The following is an 18,739-nucleotide window of genomic DNA, read 5'->3' on the forward strand; positions in this document are numbered from 1 at the left end:
GGAATGATATAATATATATGTTATATATAATGCTAGGTTAAGGTGCCCAACAAACAACAAGAAAATGCGTTTATGTGAGAGTTTGTTTGTTTGTTGACTCGTAGGCCTTGCGGTTGTAGACTTATAGTTGACAACACAGAGAGCGCAGAAGGGAGGAAGAAAGTAAGGAAAGAAGATATGGCCATCGGCGAAAGCTATATCGATATATATTATATGGAAAGGGGTCTCTTCAGATTTCTTTTTCCTAATCTACCAAGTTCGATGATCCTGACCATTAAAATTTGATTCAACGGCTACAAATAAGCATTCACTTTAAAAGTTAAAATAACTTTAGCCGTTTGATAAAATTTCAATGGTCCGGATCTCTAGACTTGGTGGATTAGGAGGAAGGGATCCGGAAATGATCCCTTTCCATATTATATTTATGTGTCAGTAAGTTGCCTAGCTATAACAGCTTTATCCCCAAAAGGTTCGTCGTCTCTTAGCCTTTATCAGCATGTATGGAATCCAACAGTATAGTACTTTATCTCAACGCCTTTTTCATCACATGGTATCTCTTACCAATCTCAGTCAAAATTAAAATTTTCGTCCAAAAATTGCACGGGAGGCTTATATGCGTAATAAAAATTGTTATCTTATCTGATCTAAAAATATTTCATGAGTAAATTTGCTCGTGTCTAAGCTTCACGTGAAAATTTTAAATTACTTTCGAACGAAAATTGTATGTTTGGTGAATGACTTTGATCCCCTATACACGGGTGATCTGCATAATTTGACTTGTTTTAGAATAAAAAGGAGAGGGAGAAATGATAGGGAGCATTTACTAATATAACATGGGTCACAATTCTTGCTCCCTTGTTTCAAATAGGAATTTCAATGTTACGGGTGCATTCTACTTGCATCACCCATGATCTGACTTGTAAGTAGGGTTAGACACGGTTTGATTCAATCCTATTTTTCTTGAAATAAAAGAGTAATTATACAATCGGTTTAGTTCGATTCAATTTTGCATAAGATTGATCATATCCACCGAACCAAACTGCACTAATTCAAGAACATTTGGTTTGATTCGGTTAGTTGAGCTCTATTTGGTCTGATTCACCGGTTTCTGATTTAAATGCTCAACTTTACTTGCATTGCAATCATGACATGAAAGTTATATCCTGTAATGGGTCATAGTAATCCATGATAAAGCTTTTTTTTTTTTTTTTTTTTTGACAAACGATAAGAAATCTATGTTAAACTATGGGAAGAAAGATTCAAACATGGGCCCCTGAGCGTTGACTCATTAATATACTAGCCCTACATATCATCATATTGTTGCATTTTGCATAAATAGGCACTTCGAAGTCTTGGTACGAATGGTGGTCGTCATTTGAATAGTTCTTCTTCATTATGTTTGGGTCACATGCATGTATTGTACCATCTTCAATAATTCACTGTCCTACTGGAGAAGGGAATTATAACACAAAGGAATATTGTACCGAATGTTTACAAACTTACGTTATGACACTTGAGTAACAATCCAAAATTCTCCATTGAAATTCAAAATCCAAACATTAGCCAACGAGTAACAATCCAAAATTTCGTTCACCGGCACCGGGGATGGTTCATTTTTTGATTTGGAGCCGGGGCGACATCAACCATAGCTGATAGGTGGGAGGGGAGATAAAAAGAGGAAAAGAAAAGAAAACACAGAGGTTGAGGTTAATGGCTGCAACATATTTAGGTATTATGGTAATTACAAAAACTTGAGCCTAATTTAATGTAAGTTTTAACGAAAAGTCTGCGGTACTATTCATTTTAATAAAAAACCACATTTTTACATTAAAAAGTCAAACCCGATACTATTCATTTTACCCTTTATTTTGTCCTTATCGTTAAAACTCAAAGTTTTCAAATCTTTTTCATTAGTTTTTCTTAATTTAATTCCTAGAGCCCCCAATTAGTGTTTTGGTTGCAATGTCTCGAGAGAAAAACTTGAGCAAAAGTATCTGACAACGTTATCTAAGAATCGCTTTTTACAAAAACTTAAAACTTGATATCATTCGATATAAGAATTATTATATATGGTTAGACAGTTATACCAAAAAATTTCTAACATTTAAAAATTTAGAACCAATATGGTGGTGGAAGGTAAGACCGTAAGACGGTAAGAGGGACAAATGCAAGATTGTAAACTACATATTAATAAAAAATTTATTGTCAACCAAAAATTTATGAAATTATCATTCTAATCCTTTAATTAAAACTGACACGTGATGTACCATCTTGTGTTTTGGTCGTATTGAAAAATCTCTCCCAAATACACGCGCCCTCCATGCAGGAAGCCACGTACCACTCCAATTCTGATGAGTTAACAGTTGTTCTCTTTACTCATTCTCCCACTCTCAACCCAGAAAACCAGAAGGAAGAACAAAACTGGAAAGTCCTTTTCATAACTTTATTAGTTCACAATAAACACAGAAAATCATTCGTTTTTCTCAGTATATATTGTCACACAATGGTGAAGCTGGCGTCGGCAAGGGAATTCCGAATGTACGGCCCTCGGCTGAGCCGGAACCGGGCCGAGTACATGAACGCGGGGCTCTACGTGTTTGCCACTGCGGTGCTGCTCGGCGGGTTCGTGGCTCAGCTGTCGAACGAACCCAAGTCAGGCCTAGTCCTGATGCTAATAGCCTTGGCGTTAATTTTGGTGGTGAATTTGCATGATCTGGTGGCACATCTTGCCATGTTCGATTACCGGATGCCATTGATGGAGTTCGATTTGCAGCTCGCCCTCGTCGAGTTTGCTGTCCCGGTGGTTCAGGCTTTGGGAACGGTTCTTTCGTTCCTGGGAATTCTTTTCCTCCTAATTCAGGTATTTGATCACACATTTGAATTGAATAAATGATACTTACGTAAATCATTGTTAGAGAACCCTATTTTCTAGAGGATCCATATGTGTTTCACTAATCGAGATAGTATACAAGATTGTTAATTGATTATTAATTGATGGAATGAAAATTTTACTTCCTTACACAAACCCAACTAATCAATATTGACCATGCCCTTTTCCTCTGTACAAATTCGTGCTTAATACGAACACCTACAAATGAGCCTAGGATAGTGAAAAATTACCATTCGAATGGTGCAATAGACCCTTGGAGTGGACTACACCATTCAATGGGCCAAAATCTACCACTCAATGGGGGCATGATGATCTAATGAGTGCCGTATTTTCAAGTGTTTGTATTGAGTACCTATTCATCTAGAATGGACAGACCCTTGATTATGTTGGATATATCTTGTGCACATTGCAATGTATTCATTTGTTTGTGACTTTGTGAGTGCTACGTATTCATTTGTTTGCGACTTTGTGAGTGCTACGTATTGTCCCAAATTTAGGCGGAGAAAGGATATGGATACTCTAAGCTTGAGAGGCATGCGAAGAACATGCTCATTGCTGGTCCTGTTTTGTGGCTGCTCGGATCGATCCACAATTCATGCCAAATCTACGAGAGGGCAGACGGGCATGTCCAAATACTGCAACAAAGTGTCCACATCCCTTTTCTGATTGGGAGTGTGTTGTTCACAGTTGGTGCAATTCTCAACAGCCGTGAGCAACATGGATTGTTCCTTCATGGCCTACAGCTACTGGTCATTAGTCCTTACTCCTTAACTTTACTAAGTTCGTATAATTGTGATTATCATAAATTGTTTACATAATTAATTTTATTGGCTAATATGTGCAGGGTAGGAATTGGGTGTGGCTGGGGATGGGAGGAAGCCTTTTCTTCCTGATTGGAGGACTAGCAAATGTGGTGAAGGTGTTCAAGATGCAACAAATGGGTGATGGACTGAGGCTCGAGAAACTTCGGGGAGGCGCGCAGGAGAGGCTTGTTCACGAAAGGGAAGGCCAGGTTCCGCTTATACTCGAAGATCAACGGAGGAGATCATCAGTTCGTCACGATGATAAACATCATTTACATCATGTAGAACCAAATCCAAACGTAGCTGCAGAACCAGCTCCTACTCCTTACAAAGACGTTCTTGTTGGCCCGACAAGTTGAATAAATTAACTTGATTGGTCCTGTGGTAAATTAAATCAAAGCTATATAATATGGTCTGCTGCAACAGCTGAATCAAGACACTATTAGAAAGTCACTAACAACTTATTAAGGGGCCGCTATTTGTACACTCTGAGTGAGTGATATTGTATTATATTTTGCGTTTAAGGAAGAACAAAAGGGATTTTGAGAAGCATAAGTTGCCTGCATACAAAGAAACAGTGTCCGGAAGCCACGGCTGCGAGTAAAACTCAAATGTCATAATATACGTTGTTTTGTATTATGTGATTTTTAGCCGTAGATTTTAAGTCAAAGATGCAATGATCAAGATCTAATAATTAAAATTCTCAGAGTATAAGATATTCTAAAAGCACTATAGAATTTTCAATATGAATGACTCAAATTTATTCATGTTTAATTACTTGCCATAAAAAGAAACAGGATACGAAGGATTAGGTATGAGTGAACAACCTTGCATCACAATCAAAACGGTTCGATTTAGGTCATAAACTAATAATATGATTCATAATTTTCTAAAATACTCTACAACGTCTTTTTAATTTCATTTATTCACACGCACATAATATGTCTGCATTACATTATAGCAAGCAATTAAGAAAATATCATATATTTGCACGTGTCCTAGGACTCCGCTTGTTTAATAGTACTTGGAGTTAAAGCCCTTTCATATCATCAAAAGTGTTTCGTACTTGAAAATACTTTCGAAAGTAGCATTAGTGTCTTTAAGGAATACTATTTGAAAGAAGCACTTGTGTTTTTTAAGGAATAAATCTGATTTTATTTAAAATTTCGACGGGGTTTAAATAGTATAGATACTTTCTAGAAATGAAAAAACATTACCAAATGGGTTCGAAAATATTATTTTCGTTTATTGAAATGGGCTCGAAGCCCATTTTCATTTTTTCGACGCTCAATTTTCGAGGTTATATATCGACATTTCAATTTCTGTGTATATCTTTCTTCCCCTGAAAACATAAACTTTTCTGTACTAATTTAAGCAGGTGGAAGAACCCTAATTTTGCTGACAATCCATCGAGGTTCTAGTTCCTGTTGCATTCTTCAGGTACCCAATTTCCCTCCTTTAATCCTTTCGATTGTTCGCAATTTCCATCTGTTAGTTTTGCTTCATTCGTCTCAAATTTTGCTGTTGCGTTTTTTTATTTTTCCCTCGCTACTCGCATGTATTTGCTATTGCTAGCTTAATTAGGATATTGGAATTATTATTTGCATTTTTTTTCATGTTTAATGGTTTGGATATATTGTGAATTGTTATAAACTAGGTAGAATTTTGAGGATATTGATGTTTTTCTCGTCCTGAAAATTTCGTTAATTTGATTTGCATATGCATTTACAAACGTTCACAATCAAATATACGCATTATTACATGCATAGTTACTGCCCATATGCATATATGTACATGTACGGATAGCTACCTAGCCTTTTAAAACATTCCAAATAATTGCCTGATGTTTTAAAAATTGGACATCTGTTAGGTCACCAGCGATAAGTGATGACGTGGACAAATATTGAAATGGGTTTTCACTCCCATGTCATTTATGGAGCTCTGAATATCCAAATCGGCCCCTTTACCCGATCAAATTAAGGGTTTAACTTGACTAAAGGAGTTGATTTGGGGAATCTAGAGCTCCATGACATGAGAATGAAATCATGTTTCGGTGTTTGTCCATGTCATCACTTAAGCTTGTGATGTAATCACTTAACATTGGTGAGCTAATAGATGTCCAATTTGCAAAACGTTAGATGGCATGAAGTGTAGTTTTTCGTTTTGTGTAGTTAAGATGAAGAGTAATGAGTTCATTTTCTTGTGACGGAGAATCTAATTGTGAAATGCGTCTGCGTGTGGTGGTCAGAAGGACTGATTATTTATCTGGTGTTGTTTTGTAGGTGACGGGTTGGTATACAGAATGGCTTCTGTGTCCAGTCAGCCACAGTTCCGGTACACTCAGCCACCATCTAAGGTGCTTCATTTGAGGAACTTGCCTTGGGAGTGTACGGAGGAGGAACTGATAGAACTGGGAAAGCCATTTGGTAAAGTTGTCAACACAAAGTGCAATGTTGGAGCAAACCGTAATCAGGCATTTATTGAATTTGTGAGTGTAATTTCAGTTTTTGGTTGTAGATCATTGTGCTTTTAATATAAGTTTGACTGATTAACATTTTCCTTTAATATTTCATGAACTTTTTAGGCAGATTTAAATCAAGCCATTGCGATGATATCATATTATGCGTCATCTTCAGAACCCGCTCAAGTAAGGGGGAAAACTGTTTACCTACAGTACTCCAATAGGCAAGAAATAGTGAACAACAAAACAGCCGCAGATGTTGCAGGAAATGTACTGTTGGTAACAATTGAAGGTGCGGATGCACGCCTTGTCAGCATAGATATTTTACACCTGGTAAGCAATTTTGCCTGCTTCCATGTTATAGTTAAACAGGTAAACATTTCAGTACAAATATGTTGGCATTAAGGATTTGTGTTTGGGTTGTAAATCCTCTTGTTCTGGGGTGCTTTTGTTTGACATGAATGTGAATGGATCAGCAGGCCCATTTCAAGAGAAAATCTTCAATGGCAGCTTTGTGCATCGGGAGAAAGAGCACATGAGTGTTTGTCTCCTTTCTCCTTCTCTTAACACTGCCTCTTTCTTCCCTACTCTTCCTCCTCATGATCCTAATCCTACCACTCTAATAGCGTGGAATGCTTTCATTTCTTCTCTTGTGCACTGTGCATATCCCCTTTTTATTTATTTATAGATGCTCGTTTTGTAGAATTTGTTTCTTTTGCTTTGTTTCATCAGCATGATTGTCTCACACTTTTATGTTATAGTATGTCTCAAGTGTTTAATTGCACCCCAAGTGTAAATTTAGGAGCATGTTATACAAAAACTGGCTATATGCTTTAACGACGTCAATTAAAAGGTTAATGACATCGCTCTTCTTCTCCTTAATTAAACTGGAATTTCGTGGCCCCATAGTTCTGTAGACCATTCCTAAGTTACACAGTTCTATTATATTTTGTAGATAGGATAATGATTTTCAAATATGTTAATTGAAAGATTAAGAATACTCCCTAAAAATAAAATCAATGTCACTTTTGTTTTTTAGTAGGCTATCAAAGAAGTTTTGCCTATAAAGAAAAGAACAATAATTGTAAGCTTTTTAAAGTTGGGAAAAAAAAAATTTGCTTACCACATTATGAATAAGTTTCTAATCAACTTATTTTTTCACCCCCAATAGGAAGTGGTCGTCGAATATTTTAGGAATATTTTTCATCAATTTATTTTGATTTCTATAATTTTATTGAGTGGGAATACATCACATTAAACTCGATACAATTGTGGGGCACCACTAGCAAGAAAGTCTCCCCTGGTGTTAGTTGAATTCATATTAAAAGATTTAGTTAATATATTATCCTTTAGTTTCCTGTATCTTTTCTGTTATTTTGTTGCTTTCATTTTTTATGGTTCATATGTTAAGCTGTTTTTGAAGATAGTATAATCTGTTTCTTAGATGTTTTACAGTACCTTGAAAATGAAATGTGTGTTATTTATTAATTGACAATAATTTTTCAAGGGCTTATCCCTGAAAGTTTGTTTTAAAGTGTATTTCCCTATATATATTTTTCTGAATATTATTCTAGTGATGCAGGTATTTTCAGCTTTTGGGTTTGTGCACAAGATAACTACATTTGAGAAGACTGCGGGATTCCAGGTCTATACGAGTTAATTTTCTTTTAAATTTCTAACCGGCTTCCCATTTCCCTCTCTATCTATCTCATTTTGTATTCTTCTTTTCAGGCACTGGTGCAATTTTCAGATGCAGAAACTGCCACTTCTGCCAAAACTGCACTGGATTCAAGAATCATCCCTAGGTGACAGTTGTGTTAGTTGTTTTACTTGGTATCAACTATGAAATTCTAAAATGGTTCACACGTATATGACCTAGTTACCTGTTGGCTATTAGACACCCTGTAGGGCACAACTGTTATGTCGGAAAACAGATTTTTGAACTTTTGGGCGTGTTCTAGTGCTATAATCTCTATTAGGTGGTTGTCATAAATATTGCTTTTAGATGATATTCGGTGATAATGGCTCATTTCTGCCTGTATTCTTTCTAATTTGTGTTGTTCGTGTTTCATTTGGTACAGGTATCTGCTCCCCGAGTATGTGGGACCATGTACTCTCAGGATAACATATTCTGGGCACACTGATTTGAGTGTGAAATTTCAAAGTCACCGAAGCAGGTATTCACGTTTGTTTTTGGTTTTTCCTGTTACTCGGAAATAATACCTAATTTTATGTTGCACCCTTCCACATTGTTTCCTTTTCTTGTAATTATTTATAAAATAATAAATGTTTTCTATTATTTGGACCGTCTTTATCTCTATGTTGGTGACCACTTTTCTCACTTTAACCGTTTTTCTTATTCAGGGACTACACTAATCCTACCCTTCCAGTTGCTCCATCAGCCATAGATGGAAGTGGTCAGGTAATGCATTGGTGGAGGGAAAATTTCTTATTAGATTATATCATGAGGCAGGCATACATTTCTGTACGAAGGCCCTTATTCATAGAGTATCCATTTCGCAACCTTGGCATGCATGTCACATAAAAAAGTTTTATATATTTACGAGGCGTTTTTGGTACATATTTATAAATTGAGGAAAGGAAGAATTAAATTCGACTGCTGGTGCTTCTTTCTAGGAAATACTTGAGACTAGTTCAAAATTGTGGTGTAAACTTGTATCTTGGGGCATGTTATATCGTACTGCTATTAATAGAGTTCACTGTTTAATCAATACAGCCAATTGTGGGATTAGATGGGAAAAAGCTAGAATCGGAGAGTAATGTGCTTCTTGCATCCATCGAAAACATGCAGTATGCTGTCACCTTGGACGTTTTACACATGGTATATCAGATTAATTTATAAATATGATTTTATTTTTTAACCATGTGGATTCAGTCAGAAACTGATATTTTCCTTTTCCTGCCACTAGGTCTTTTCTGCTTTTGGGCCTATTCAAAAGATCGCCATGTTTGATAAGAACGGAGGGGTTCAGGCTTTGATTCAGTATCCAGGTACCTTTCTACTTACTCTCTTTCATGGTTTTCAAAACTGGAAAGTAAGGGTTTGGTCTGACCTGATTAATTGGGAACCAGCCAGCTGACATGTCTATGGTTGAACCTAAGCCTTACGGATTTTGATTCTTGAACCTAGGGCTTACTGACTCTGATTGAACCACCTTAGCCTTGCTGGTTGAATGTTATTTTGTTATTACCGGTGTACACGGGTGCTGCTTTTTACAATTCCTGTTGAAGTAACTGCTGATTTTACACGGTGCTAATTGTGTTATGGCTTTCAGATGTTCAGACAGCTGTTGTTGCCAAGGAAGCCTTAGAAGGGCATTGCATTTACGATGGAGGGTTTTGCAAGCTCCACATCTCATATTCACGCCATACCGATCTTAGCATAAAGGTAACCTAAATATACGTACTCCCTGAAGTTCTCGCCTGGACTAGTCATTTGCCCTTCTCTTTGGTGTTCATTTTTGTTTTTCAACTTCCCCATGAGATCGGCAGACAAGTTGCGCCTAATGTTCTGCGCCTACCATGCTGATTACAGGTGAACAATGACCGGAGCAGAGACTATACGATCCCTACCATTCCAATTGTGACGGCACAACCGTCAATTCTAGGACAACAGCCAGTTCATCAGATGAGTCCCGCGGTGCCTCCATACAACGGGGCTCAATATGCTCCAACTGATCAGGCTGTGATGCCTCAGCCTTCTGCAGGGTGGAGACCAACCGTTCCGGCAGTTCCTCAGTCCATGCCCATTCAGATGCATAATCAACCGTACATGCCACCGGGAACTATGCCTGTATCCTCTCCTCAAATGGGCCCTGTGATGATGCAGAGCGGTCCGCCGCCTCCGCCCTACCACCGTGGTCATGTGCAATGACGTGACTCTTAAGGAAATTCGCTGTTAAGTCTAGTAGAAATTACATTTCCCAGTTGAAGTTGTTCTCAATTGGAAAAAGATCCATAACCAGATTTCAATTTATCTTGATTATTCGTTTTCGGTTTTTCGAGTTTGTCTTGGTTTTTTCATGTTTCATACGATCATAACACAATTTTCTGGGTGGTGGTTTTTCAAACGTAAACGTAAGCATATTCGGGAGGAATTGTTCTGATTCCGACAAGCTCCTGCTGCCGCCGCCGCAATGGTTTCCACCTTTCGTACCATTGTTAGATAGGAGAAGCAAGAGAGGTTAAGAAAAGCAAGAAGCAGAAGCTGAAAGCATCCAAAAGCAGTGTACAGACAGACGCCGTCTCTCGGCACATGTATACACGATCAAAATCGCATCACCGAAACAGAACCCGTAAATTCGCACATAACCTAGTCCCTTTCTTTCTTCCTGTACTTTTCATTCGCGAAAGGGTTACAGAAACCTTTATCACAGCTGCGGTTATTACGATCCTACACACAGGAAGTTTTAATAATTTAATTTTCTACCGACGGAAAACAAGGCAAGCAAAAATATGAGCGCGTTTCGTGTGTGTGAAATGGAAGTGTACAACTGCCTGTCCGTCTCCCAAACCTCCGAGTTACGAAAGCCTCGGAAGCTTCATCCATGGCAGTCTCTCCCGCCTCCACCATGTGTTATCGGTTCCAATTTTCAGAGCCGATCAATTGGCTCAGTTCGGTCCTGTACCGCAAGTCGCTCTGAGACGTCTGAAAGTGATTTGAGATTGCACTGGATCAAGGCTTCGACAAAGTAGCAGGTCTCATCCTTGGTGTTCCCTTCAGGAATGTCAACTACAAATGACTCGATCACCAGAGTCCCCGGTCTTCCGTCAATGATCTCTGGATGGAGGGAGATGATTGAAGAGTAGTTCTGAGGAAAAAATAATAAGAACAAGTTAAGTATACATAGGCTGGTTGCATAATAGCAGAACAAAAGGATCCACCAAAAAACAAGGGCTCCACATTTTCCGTTCACAAGATCCACTCACTGATCCAGAAATTATATGAGGATCAGTTTTCGGTTCAGAGGCTTGTATACAGGCCTACTGTAGTCAACAGGGCAGCGCCCCGTTGCTGCTTAGTGCAGATAGCATGAGAGTTTTATGGTTAACCCTAAGGATTGATATATGTGTAATTGTTCGTATATATTTCACATTATCAGTCAGATTCAAGTCAATAAGATCATCCAAATTCAACCATATATATGCCATGAAGTACCAATATTAAACTTAGAGACCAATGCCATCAACACCGTAAATTTAAATTTTAAGCAGCCAAAGCTGAAACCTGTTTCAGGAAATCTTTTACTGTTTCCATTAAATTTTGATGTGATCAAGTTCAACGGGCCCAAAAACTTCAGACTAATATGCAAAGACTCCGGTGAACACAGAACTTCATATCAAAATCTTGTGAACTAGTTAACCTTTTAGCTTGTATGCTGAGAAATGTGCAACCAAATAAAAGGAAAAGAGAAGTATGTGCTGAATTATAAAAGGAAAGGGTCTTCATACCCTAAGTCTGTGATCCCCACCAATTATTTTAATGCTAAGAATATGCTCGTCATCATCAAGAAGTTCCAATCTTTCAGTACTTGTAGTGGCAGGAAGCCCAGACTTAACATCAACTTCTCTGAGACTTCCAATCTCAAGGTTCCCCTGCACCACACACCTGCTGACGAATGGCTTATACTTTTGCGGTTGATCAAATCGTCTAACCAACGACCAAACCTGAAGAGAAACAAAACAATTCACATTACTAAAAAGGGATAACTGTTCATACTCATTGAGAATCTCTCTCAAACACACCTTAATCTTCCATTTTGTTGGAAACAAGGAATAAGAAACAATCGAACATTTAAAAAAAAAGCCGTAATTACATTTCTGAGCTATCGAACAATCGAACAAAAAACACTCCCAGAAAAGCAATCAAAATTTCCTTTCTTTTTTCTATTTCTCCCCAATTTTCTTAACAACTACACACGCAGAGACACCGTGAGTAAAGAGCTACAATGATCTAATCGATCAACACACCACATCAATGTAGGCAAAAACATTAAGGAATCCAATACAAACTCCACAGATTAAAGCTCAGATGCTCTCCAGAAATGCGATCACACATGTCCTAAGGAAAACGAACAAAACTTTATAGAGCAAAAACAATCCGAAATGTCGAATCCCGGTAACCCCATCTTCACAAACTGATGCCACAACTCCTACATTAAACTCCAAATCCAATTGTAACATGAACACCCACCTACCTATTTGTGACATGCATGATATTTACATCTCCAATAGACAAATCCCAGATCAAAACTAATCAAATATATATATACACACACACACACATACAGAGAGAGAGAGAGAGAGAGAGAGATGTACAAGATGGACAGGGGCTTTGATGTGCCGGACGAGAGTAGATGTACACTGACGGTCGTTAAGGTCGTGCCTGTGGTGCCTCCGAATGTAGTCGCTCACTATCCCGCCAAACCCCCCTCCTCCTCCGCCGCCTCCTCCGCCCCCTCCGCCTCCATTCTTATTCCCATTCATCATCTTCCTCTAAACCAATCAAACACTTTCGATTAAAACCAACAAAAATAAATCACCTTTCTCAATAAACCAACCAACCAAACATTCACAAACTCACCTACGCAAACGCAGCCTTATCTTCCACCTTTCCGTCTACAAAACCAATACCGATTGAGAGAGAGAGAGAGAGAGAGAGAGAGAGAGACAACCCGGTTCGACTCGGTGGGACTCGGTGGGACTCGGTCAAAGACTGGGAGTGTGAAAGGAAGAAGTTAGGTAGCTGGTGAAAGAGAAGGGTAAGAGAGTCACCGCCATAGATAGAGAAGAAGCGCCTCAGGCCTCCCTATCATCCTCATCACCAATCCCACCCCTTTTTAATAAATTGATACCGGAGTTTTAATGAAAATTTTACGGCAATGTGTATTTCAACGAAAAATCATATTTTTACATTCAAAAGCTAATCCTGGTATTATTCATTTTATCATTTATTTTGTTCTTATCTTTAAAACTCAAAGTTTTCAAGTCTTTTTCATTAATTTTTCTTATTTTAAAACCTCCAACCAAAAAAAATAATTTCCAATTTTAATTAATTAAAATAAATTTGCAATTACTTTTGTCTGTTAATGCAATTTGCATTAGATTATACTTTTCTTGTCTTGCAAATGCCCTCTCTTTTCGGGGTATGATTATTTCCCTTTTGATTCTCATCCCGCTATCCCTTCTTTTTACATATTATTTTTTATCTTATTATTTCTATAAAAAAATTAATATAAGATGTCATCACTTCTTTTGGATGGTAACTGTGAACATGCCATCACTTCTTGTCTGGTTTTGAGGATTTTGTTTTTCTGTAACTTAATTGTCCTTCAAGGTTGCTTCAGTTACGCTTACGATCTACTTAGACTCTTGTGTAAGGGTTTGGGTATGGCAACTTGACCAACTAGATGGTTTAACTTATGAGCTTTTTCGGATTTGGATACTATCCAGCCCCGGGTGGACACAACTCATCCTGTAAATGGTTTGACTCCCCATCTCTGGTGAGTGTGGCCTTCAACTGGGTCAAGTTCCTCTTACTAAGGTTTATATCCTCACGATGTTATATTGGTTCTAAATACATATAGCTGATCACGTATTATTATGTATTTAATTTCCTCGTGTGACAATACTTAATTGACTTAATGATAACATCTTAGATGTAGGTTAAGTCATTCTCTAATTGTTGCGGTTTTTGTCGCTAATTGATGAAGCAATCTTTAAGAGAATTCCGCTATTGAGCTTATGTCGTTAGTTATTGTCCTAATACCAATTAGTTATTAATCTAGTTATATACTTCTCTTACCAGTACTGAGAGAGGCTCTAGATCCATTTTCTCTCACCCGTCTGATTATAAGAGGTATTGTCCGAAAACTCCCAAACTCAATTTGAGACGTTCTTCACAGGCCACCGTAATTTGTAGACCATGCCAAGGGCACAATAGTATTTTACAAAAATTCCCAATTCAATTTATCTTAAGCTACATGAACTATTTAATTTGATAATTAATTAAAGGTCATTTACTTGTTTATTTCTTACAATAAATAATGTATATTGTTTAGTTTACCTTTTGGTGCTCTATGTCCTAAAGAGTCAGGGTCACATGGCCTTCAATGAATGATGGATAACAGCTAATGGTCCTATGTACTAAACCATATATTTTATATTGTAATCCAACCAAGACCATTAATCTGAAATTTAATAAACAACGCAATGTTCATTGCACTTACAAAAGAACCGAATAATACATTAGAAAATTTTGAATGCATAAACGTTTTCAATTACTTGAACTACAAATTCGTTAATTTATCGGATATAAACGTTACTGCACCTACAAAATGAGTTAACATTGACTTCGAAATAATATTATTTTCGTTTTGTTTTCTTGAGTAATTGAAACTCAACTAAAGACTTGAAAGTCAAGGCACCCTTAAGAGTAGTATTAACTCTTAATTTTTTTTCCAAGTAGTATTAACTCTTTATTACTTGCATAAGTTTTTTGAGAAATGCTAAAGATATTCTCTTAAAAGTTGAACTTTTTAAGCACTTTTTGTCGCCTCACAATTTTACGTCAATTATGTGCCAACATTATAAAATATTGTGACAAAAACATGAGGTGACAGAGAATCCATGAAGAGTCCCATTTTGAAAAAGTCTCTTACAATTTCTCAAGTTTTGTTTAATTGGTTATTTCTTTATTATTTGAGAAATGCTAAGCGGTCTCTTTCAAAAATGGAACTCTCTACGAACTCTCTAACACTTTATAATTTAACGTAAATTTCCTTACTAACATTATAATGTAAAAAACAAAAGGTTGCAGAGAATTCATAAAGAGTTTGACTTCCATGAGAATCCCCTTAACATTTTTCTTGTTACATTTATCTTTATGTCTCGAATCTTGTCTATTATCGTTATTTGTTGATAAATGAGATGGGTCTCGCGGCCTTAAAGGCAGTCGTCCAATTTTGATTAGCATATGCTCAGCCAATGACTTCATGCCCCTCCTTCTCTCCCAGAAACCCCTAAACTTTTGAAACCTTCTCCGTCGTTGACTCCTTGCTCCGGCTTGGGGTTGGCGGCAACCCAATGCCCATCCCTCCTCCCTTTCCCCTTTCTTCCACCCTCTGGTTCCTCCTTTTCTCCCTTTTTTTCACCCTCCTCTGTCTTCCATTTTCTTCAACCTTCTGTCACCTTCATATCTTCCCTTCTTTCCCTCTGTTTTCCCCTTACCTCCCCATTCCCCCTTCCTTCCCCTAATCCATCCTGTTTTTCTCATCTCCAAACCACCATGGTTGGTGATTTGGATTTACTTTTTATGCATTTAGCTTTCAGCTTTTTTCTCTCAGAGTATTTTGTATCTCATGTCATTCTGAGCTTGGTCTTAGTTGTCCCTGGGTTTATCTTAGATCTGACTTCTATACCTTGCTCCTCTCCAAATATCTCTCCTCAATGTGAATTTACAACCATCTACCCTTACTGCTCATTTCATTGGGTGTCTCTTCCTAGGCTATCCTCTGGAGGTGCACTTTGGTGACTCGTAGCATTTAAAGTGCATTTTGCACTATTTGGTAGGATTATGGGAGCGCTCTCAACGCGGGTAGCTTGCCTACCCCCATTTTCGGTTCATCCATTAGGTTCTTCGGCCTCTCTTCTAGGTGATGGTGATGGATCTACGGTGGCGGTGGCGGTGGTGCTGTTTTGGTGGAGGTGGCTGCTTTACATTTTCATGTCTAGGCTTTTCTGGGTTTTCTTGTATGGAGTTGAGCTTTTGCTTGGCTTCTCTGGACTCTCTTTTTGAGATGTCCTTACCTTGTACTAGATTTCTCTCTTAATGAAATTTATTTTTATTGACTGAAAAAAAAAAAAAAAAAACTAATGAAAAGGGTTTGAAAACTTTGAATTTGAAGGGTAAAGTGAATAGCACCAGGATTGACTTTTTAGTGTAAAAATATGATTTTTCATTAAAATAAATAGTACCAAGAATTTTTTGTTAAAATTCCTTAAAAAAAAATTTCGATTGGCATAAATGCACGTGGGGATTCAAAGCACACGGCGCGCAGCCTTAGGTCTGTGGCTGGAAACGGCAAAGCGCGAAGGAAGAGCATGTCTCAAACAAGATTCGAGAGTGCAGAACACGCGCTAGAAAAATAGCGTGGGGTTGTGTAGAGGGATGAAGGTCAGCTACTGCATCCTCTGCACGTGTGAAGACAGAGGAGAAGGTCAGCTGCTGCATCCCCTGCACGTGCACGTGAGGATAAAAAAATGCCGGGTCATGGGTTGTAATTTAATTGAAGAAATTAAGATGGGTCATGGATCACACCAGAAAAATTAAATATGAGTCATGGGTTGTGCATGAAGTGAAGAACCATTAAATTTAGAAAAACTTTAATGAAAAGTTTTCGATATTGTTTACTTTAACAAAAAAATCATATTTTTACACTAAAAAATCAATTCTAGTATTATTCACTTTACCTTTTATTTTGTCCTTATCGTTAAAACTCAAAATTTTCAAATCATTTTCATTAGTTTTTCATTAAATTTAATTGTAATAAATTTGACTGTCTGGATTTTTTAGGCTTTTTGTGCACATTTAAGTTACACATCTAAATTAGAATCGTTAAATCCTGTTTGGTTAAATCGTTTAACGATTTTTGTTCATTTGTGTAATTTTTTTTTTTTAAAGCGGGACAACTTATGGTAAGCCACGGTTATCCAACCCTAACAGGGGCTTGGAAGACTCACAGAGACATTTCAATCTCCTCCTAATCTCAATCAAGTAGACTTACTAACTTGGAATTTCAAAACCGGAACCTTCTTGTTTTTGGTATTTGTGTAATATTAAATATGCACTTTTGATGTGCACTAGATAAAATTCACTTGATTCTTGGGTTTATACCATTGTGGCTTATATCTTTGTATTCCACCAACCATTGTCGGTAGAAACTAAAACGACCTCATCTGACCTTTTTGAAATTAAGTTCACTCTTAATTGAGCTTAATTAATTTTTCTTAAGAAAATGACATGACATAAAATGGTAAACCAATCAACCAAAACGTATACATGCAAGAGCATTAAGTAGCATTTGATTTAGGTGTAGATGTCAAATTCAGCTCATAGAGACAAGACACCGAATTCTGTGTTGTGGTGATTTTGATGCCTGACAGCTATTTCGCTACTTTCATTGTAATGAGGAAAAACTTGCATGAAATAAGAACGTCAGTTTTTTATTATTTTTTATTTTTATTTTTATTTTTTTATGTTTTATTATTATTTTAGATTTATTATTATTAAGGGAATAAGGAAGGATTCAAAACTATTAAAATAAGTTAGAGAAAGGGAAAGTTTCGAACTCGAGATAAATGGGTAAAAACCCAACATCCTATCCACTATAATTTTGGACCAGATTATTATTATTAAGAACGTCAGCTGTATGATAGTGCTCCAAACCATTTATGTGTCTGTATTGTAAATGTTAAAATGTTAAAGAGATCATTTTTTCGAACCATATATAGTACAACTATGATGCGATGTGACACCATTATTGCGATGGTGCAACTACATTGCAACTCAATTTTTAATGGCCTAAAGAAGAAATTCAATCTTTAACAGCCAAATATGGTCTAAAAAGATGACTGAGACCTTTATCAGCTTTTATGGAAAAATTAATATCCGGTTCCTAGTTTTTAATGTTCATTGATTGAGACCTTATCAGTTTTTAAATTTTGATCAAAGTCCCTAGTATTAATGTATTAATGAATTACATGTCAGTTACATAATTTTTTAAAATAATTATTAGTAATTGATTTAGGGTTTTAATACTCACATCCTTACTAAATTCCTAATTAATTTTCAATTCAAAACACAAAATATAAAAAAAATAAAATTAGAATAAGTTTATACCCATTATTTTTTTTTTTTATAAAATATTTCAATTTTTTTAATCTTATATGTACACATTCATATACCAAATTGTTATATGTAAAATGTACCCCTTTTTTTAATATAAAATGTACCTATGAATTATAATTAGTTCCCTAATCGAGTTTATGAATACCGACGTGTCCCGTGTTTTGGATCCTTGATTGTGTTAGCAGCTTAATTTGGAGAAACAATGGTCGTATTCATGGTGTTATCTTGTTGCATTCTTATTATCAATACAGTCTAAGCAAAACATATCCTAATGCCTAAATGGGAAGCCTGAAAGTTAAGTAAAAAGTGTTCTTATCCAGACACAAAACAATTTAATATATGAAGTGTATATACCAATTATTTTCTGATTACGTTGTACTTGTCTCACTTAACTAGAAAAAAATCTCAAATTCGACTTTTATAAAAATTCGTGATTAGTATTTCTAAAGTTTCTAAATGTTGCTAGCTTCGTTGTCACCACGTCGTAGCTGTTTTGTAAATCATATATTTCTTCCGAAGGATAAATATTGTTGATTTGATTTCTTGTTTACTGAATTTAGGCCAGCATACTGGTTGTGTTTGTTGGAGAAAGTTAGAGCTGTTTAGAGCAAAATCCATATCCATGCATGCAGCACACGCTTGTCAGATTCTAAATT

General features: G+C 36.7%; 3 protein-coding genes across 4 annotated transcripts; 2 read left to right on the top strand and 1 right to left on the bottom strand.

Annotated features, from left to right (window-relative positions):
• Positions 1-2,376: 2,376 nt before the first annotated feature.
• On the top strand, positions 2,377-4,332 carry LOC148696034 (uncharacterized). Its single transcript, XM_088696998.1, has 3 exons — positions 2,377-2,860; positions 3,388-3,639; positions 3,735-4,332. The coding sequence occupies exons 1-3, from the start codon at positions 2,504-2,506 to the stop codon at positions 4,050-4,052; spliced, it is 927 nt and encodes a 308-aa protein (XP_088553124.1). The 5' UTR covers positions 2,377-2,503; the 3' UTR covers positions 4,053-4,332.
• A 546-nt stretch (positions 4,333-4,878) lies between these two features.
• On the top strand, positions 4,879-10,173 carry LOC137733948 (polypyrimidine tract-binding protein homolog 2-like). The gene is made up of 11 exons (XM_088696997.1): positions 4,879-5,133; positions 5,976-6,181; positions 6,278-6,487; positions 7,737-7,799; positions 7,886-7,959; positions 8,236-8,331; positions 8,519-8,576; positions 8,892-8,996; positions 9,085-9,166; positions 9,451-9,563; positions 9,711-10,173. Exons 2-11 carry the CDS (start codon positions 5,996-5,998, stop codon positions 10,047-10,049), a joined length of 1,326 nt encoding a protein of 441 aa, XP_088553123.1. The 5' UTR covers positions 4,879-5,133; positions 5,976-5,995; the 3' UTR covers positions 10,050-10,173.
• A 186-nt stretch (positions 10,174-10,359) lies between these two features.
• Positions 10,360-13,011, bottom strand: LOC137733946 (abscisic acid receptor PYL8). 2 transcript variants are annotated; one of them, XM_068473167.2, is made up of 4 exons: positions 12,759-13,011; positions 12,494-12,670; positions 11,627-11,842; positions 10,360-10,986 (listed from the first exon to the last, which is right to left on the bottom strand). In XM_068473167.2, exons 2-4 carry the CDS (start codon positions 12,662-12,664, stop codon positions 10,768-10,770), a joined length of 606 nt encoding a protein of 201 aa, XP_068329268.2. In that variant the 5' UTR covers positions 12,665-12,670; positions 12,759-13,011; the 3' UTR covers positions 10,360-10,767. The 2 variants fall into 2 exon arrangements, with proteins under 2 accessions (XP_068329268.2, XP_088553125.1); XM_088696999.1 differs by having other exon boundaries at positions 10,583-10,986; positions 12,494-12,800.
• Between the last annotated feature and the right edge of the window lie 5,728 nt (positions 13,012-18,739).

Source organism: Pyrus communis, chromosome 7 (assembly GCF_041283825.1).
Source record: "Pyrus communis isolate YQ-2024b chromosome 7, ASM4128382v1, whole genome shotgun sequence".
Taxonomy (NCBI): Eukaryota; Viridiplantae; Streptophyta; class Magnoliopsida; order Rosales; family Rosaceae; genus Pyrus; species Pyrus communis.

What these genes read in the sequence shown, in the direction of transcription:
- LOC148696034 (XM_088696998.1), top strand. Translation starts at nt 2,504, where the DNA reads ATGGTGAAGCTGGCGTCGGCAAGGGAATTCCGAATGTACGGCCCTCGG. An exon ending in TTCTTTTCCTCCTAATTCAG is followed by an intron (nt 2,861 to 3,387) that starts GTATTTGATCAC and finishes TCCCAAATTTAG; the next exon opens with GCGGAGAAAGGATATGGATA. An exon ending in TTCATGGCCTACAGCTACTG is followed by an intron (nt 3,640 to 3,734) that starts GTCATTAGTCCT and finishes TAATATGTGCAG; the next exon opens with GGTAGGAATTGGGTGTGGCT.
- LOC137733948 (XM_088696997.1), top strand. Translation starts at nt 5,996, where the DNA reads ATGGCTTCTGTGTCCAGTCAGCCACAGTTCCGGTACACTCAGCCACCA. An exon ending in GATTCAAGAATCATCCCTAG is followed by an intron (nt 7,960 to 8,235) that starts GTGACAGTTGTG and finishes CATTTGGTACAG; the next exon opens with GTATCTGCTCCCCGAGTATG. An exon ending in CCATAGATGGAAGTGGTCAG is followed by an intron (nt 8,577 to 8,891) that starts GTAATGCATTGG and finishes TAATCAATACAG; the next exon opens with CCAATTGTGGGATTAGATGG.
- LOC137733946 (XM_068473167.2), bottom strand. Translation starts at nt 12,664, where the DNA reads ATGATGAATGGGAATAAGAATGGAGGCGGAGGGGGCGGAGGAGGCGGC. An exon ending in TCAAAGCCCCTGTCCATCTT is followed by an intron (nt 11,843 to 12,493) that starts GTACATCTCTCT and finishes GTTTCTCTTCAG; the next exon opens with GTTTGGTCGTTGGTTAGACG. An exon ending in GTGGGGATCACAGACTTAGG is followed by an intron (nt 10,987 to 11,626) that starts GTATGAAGACCC and finishes TTTTTTCCTCAG; the next exon opens with AACTACTCTTCAATCATCTC.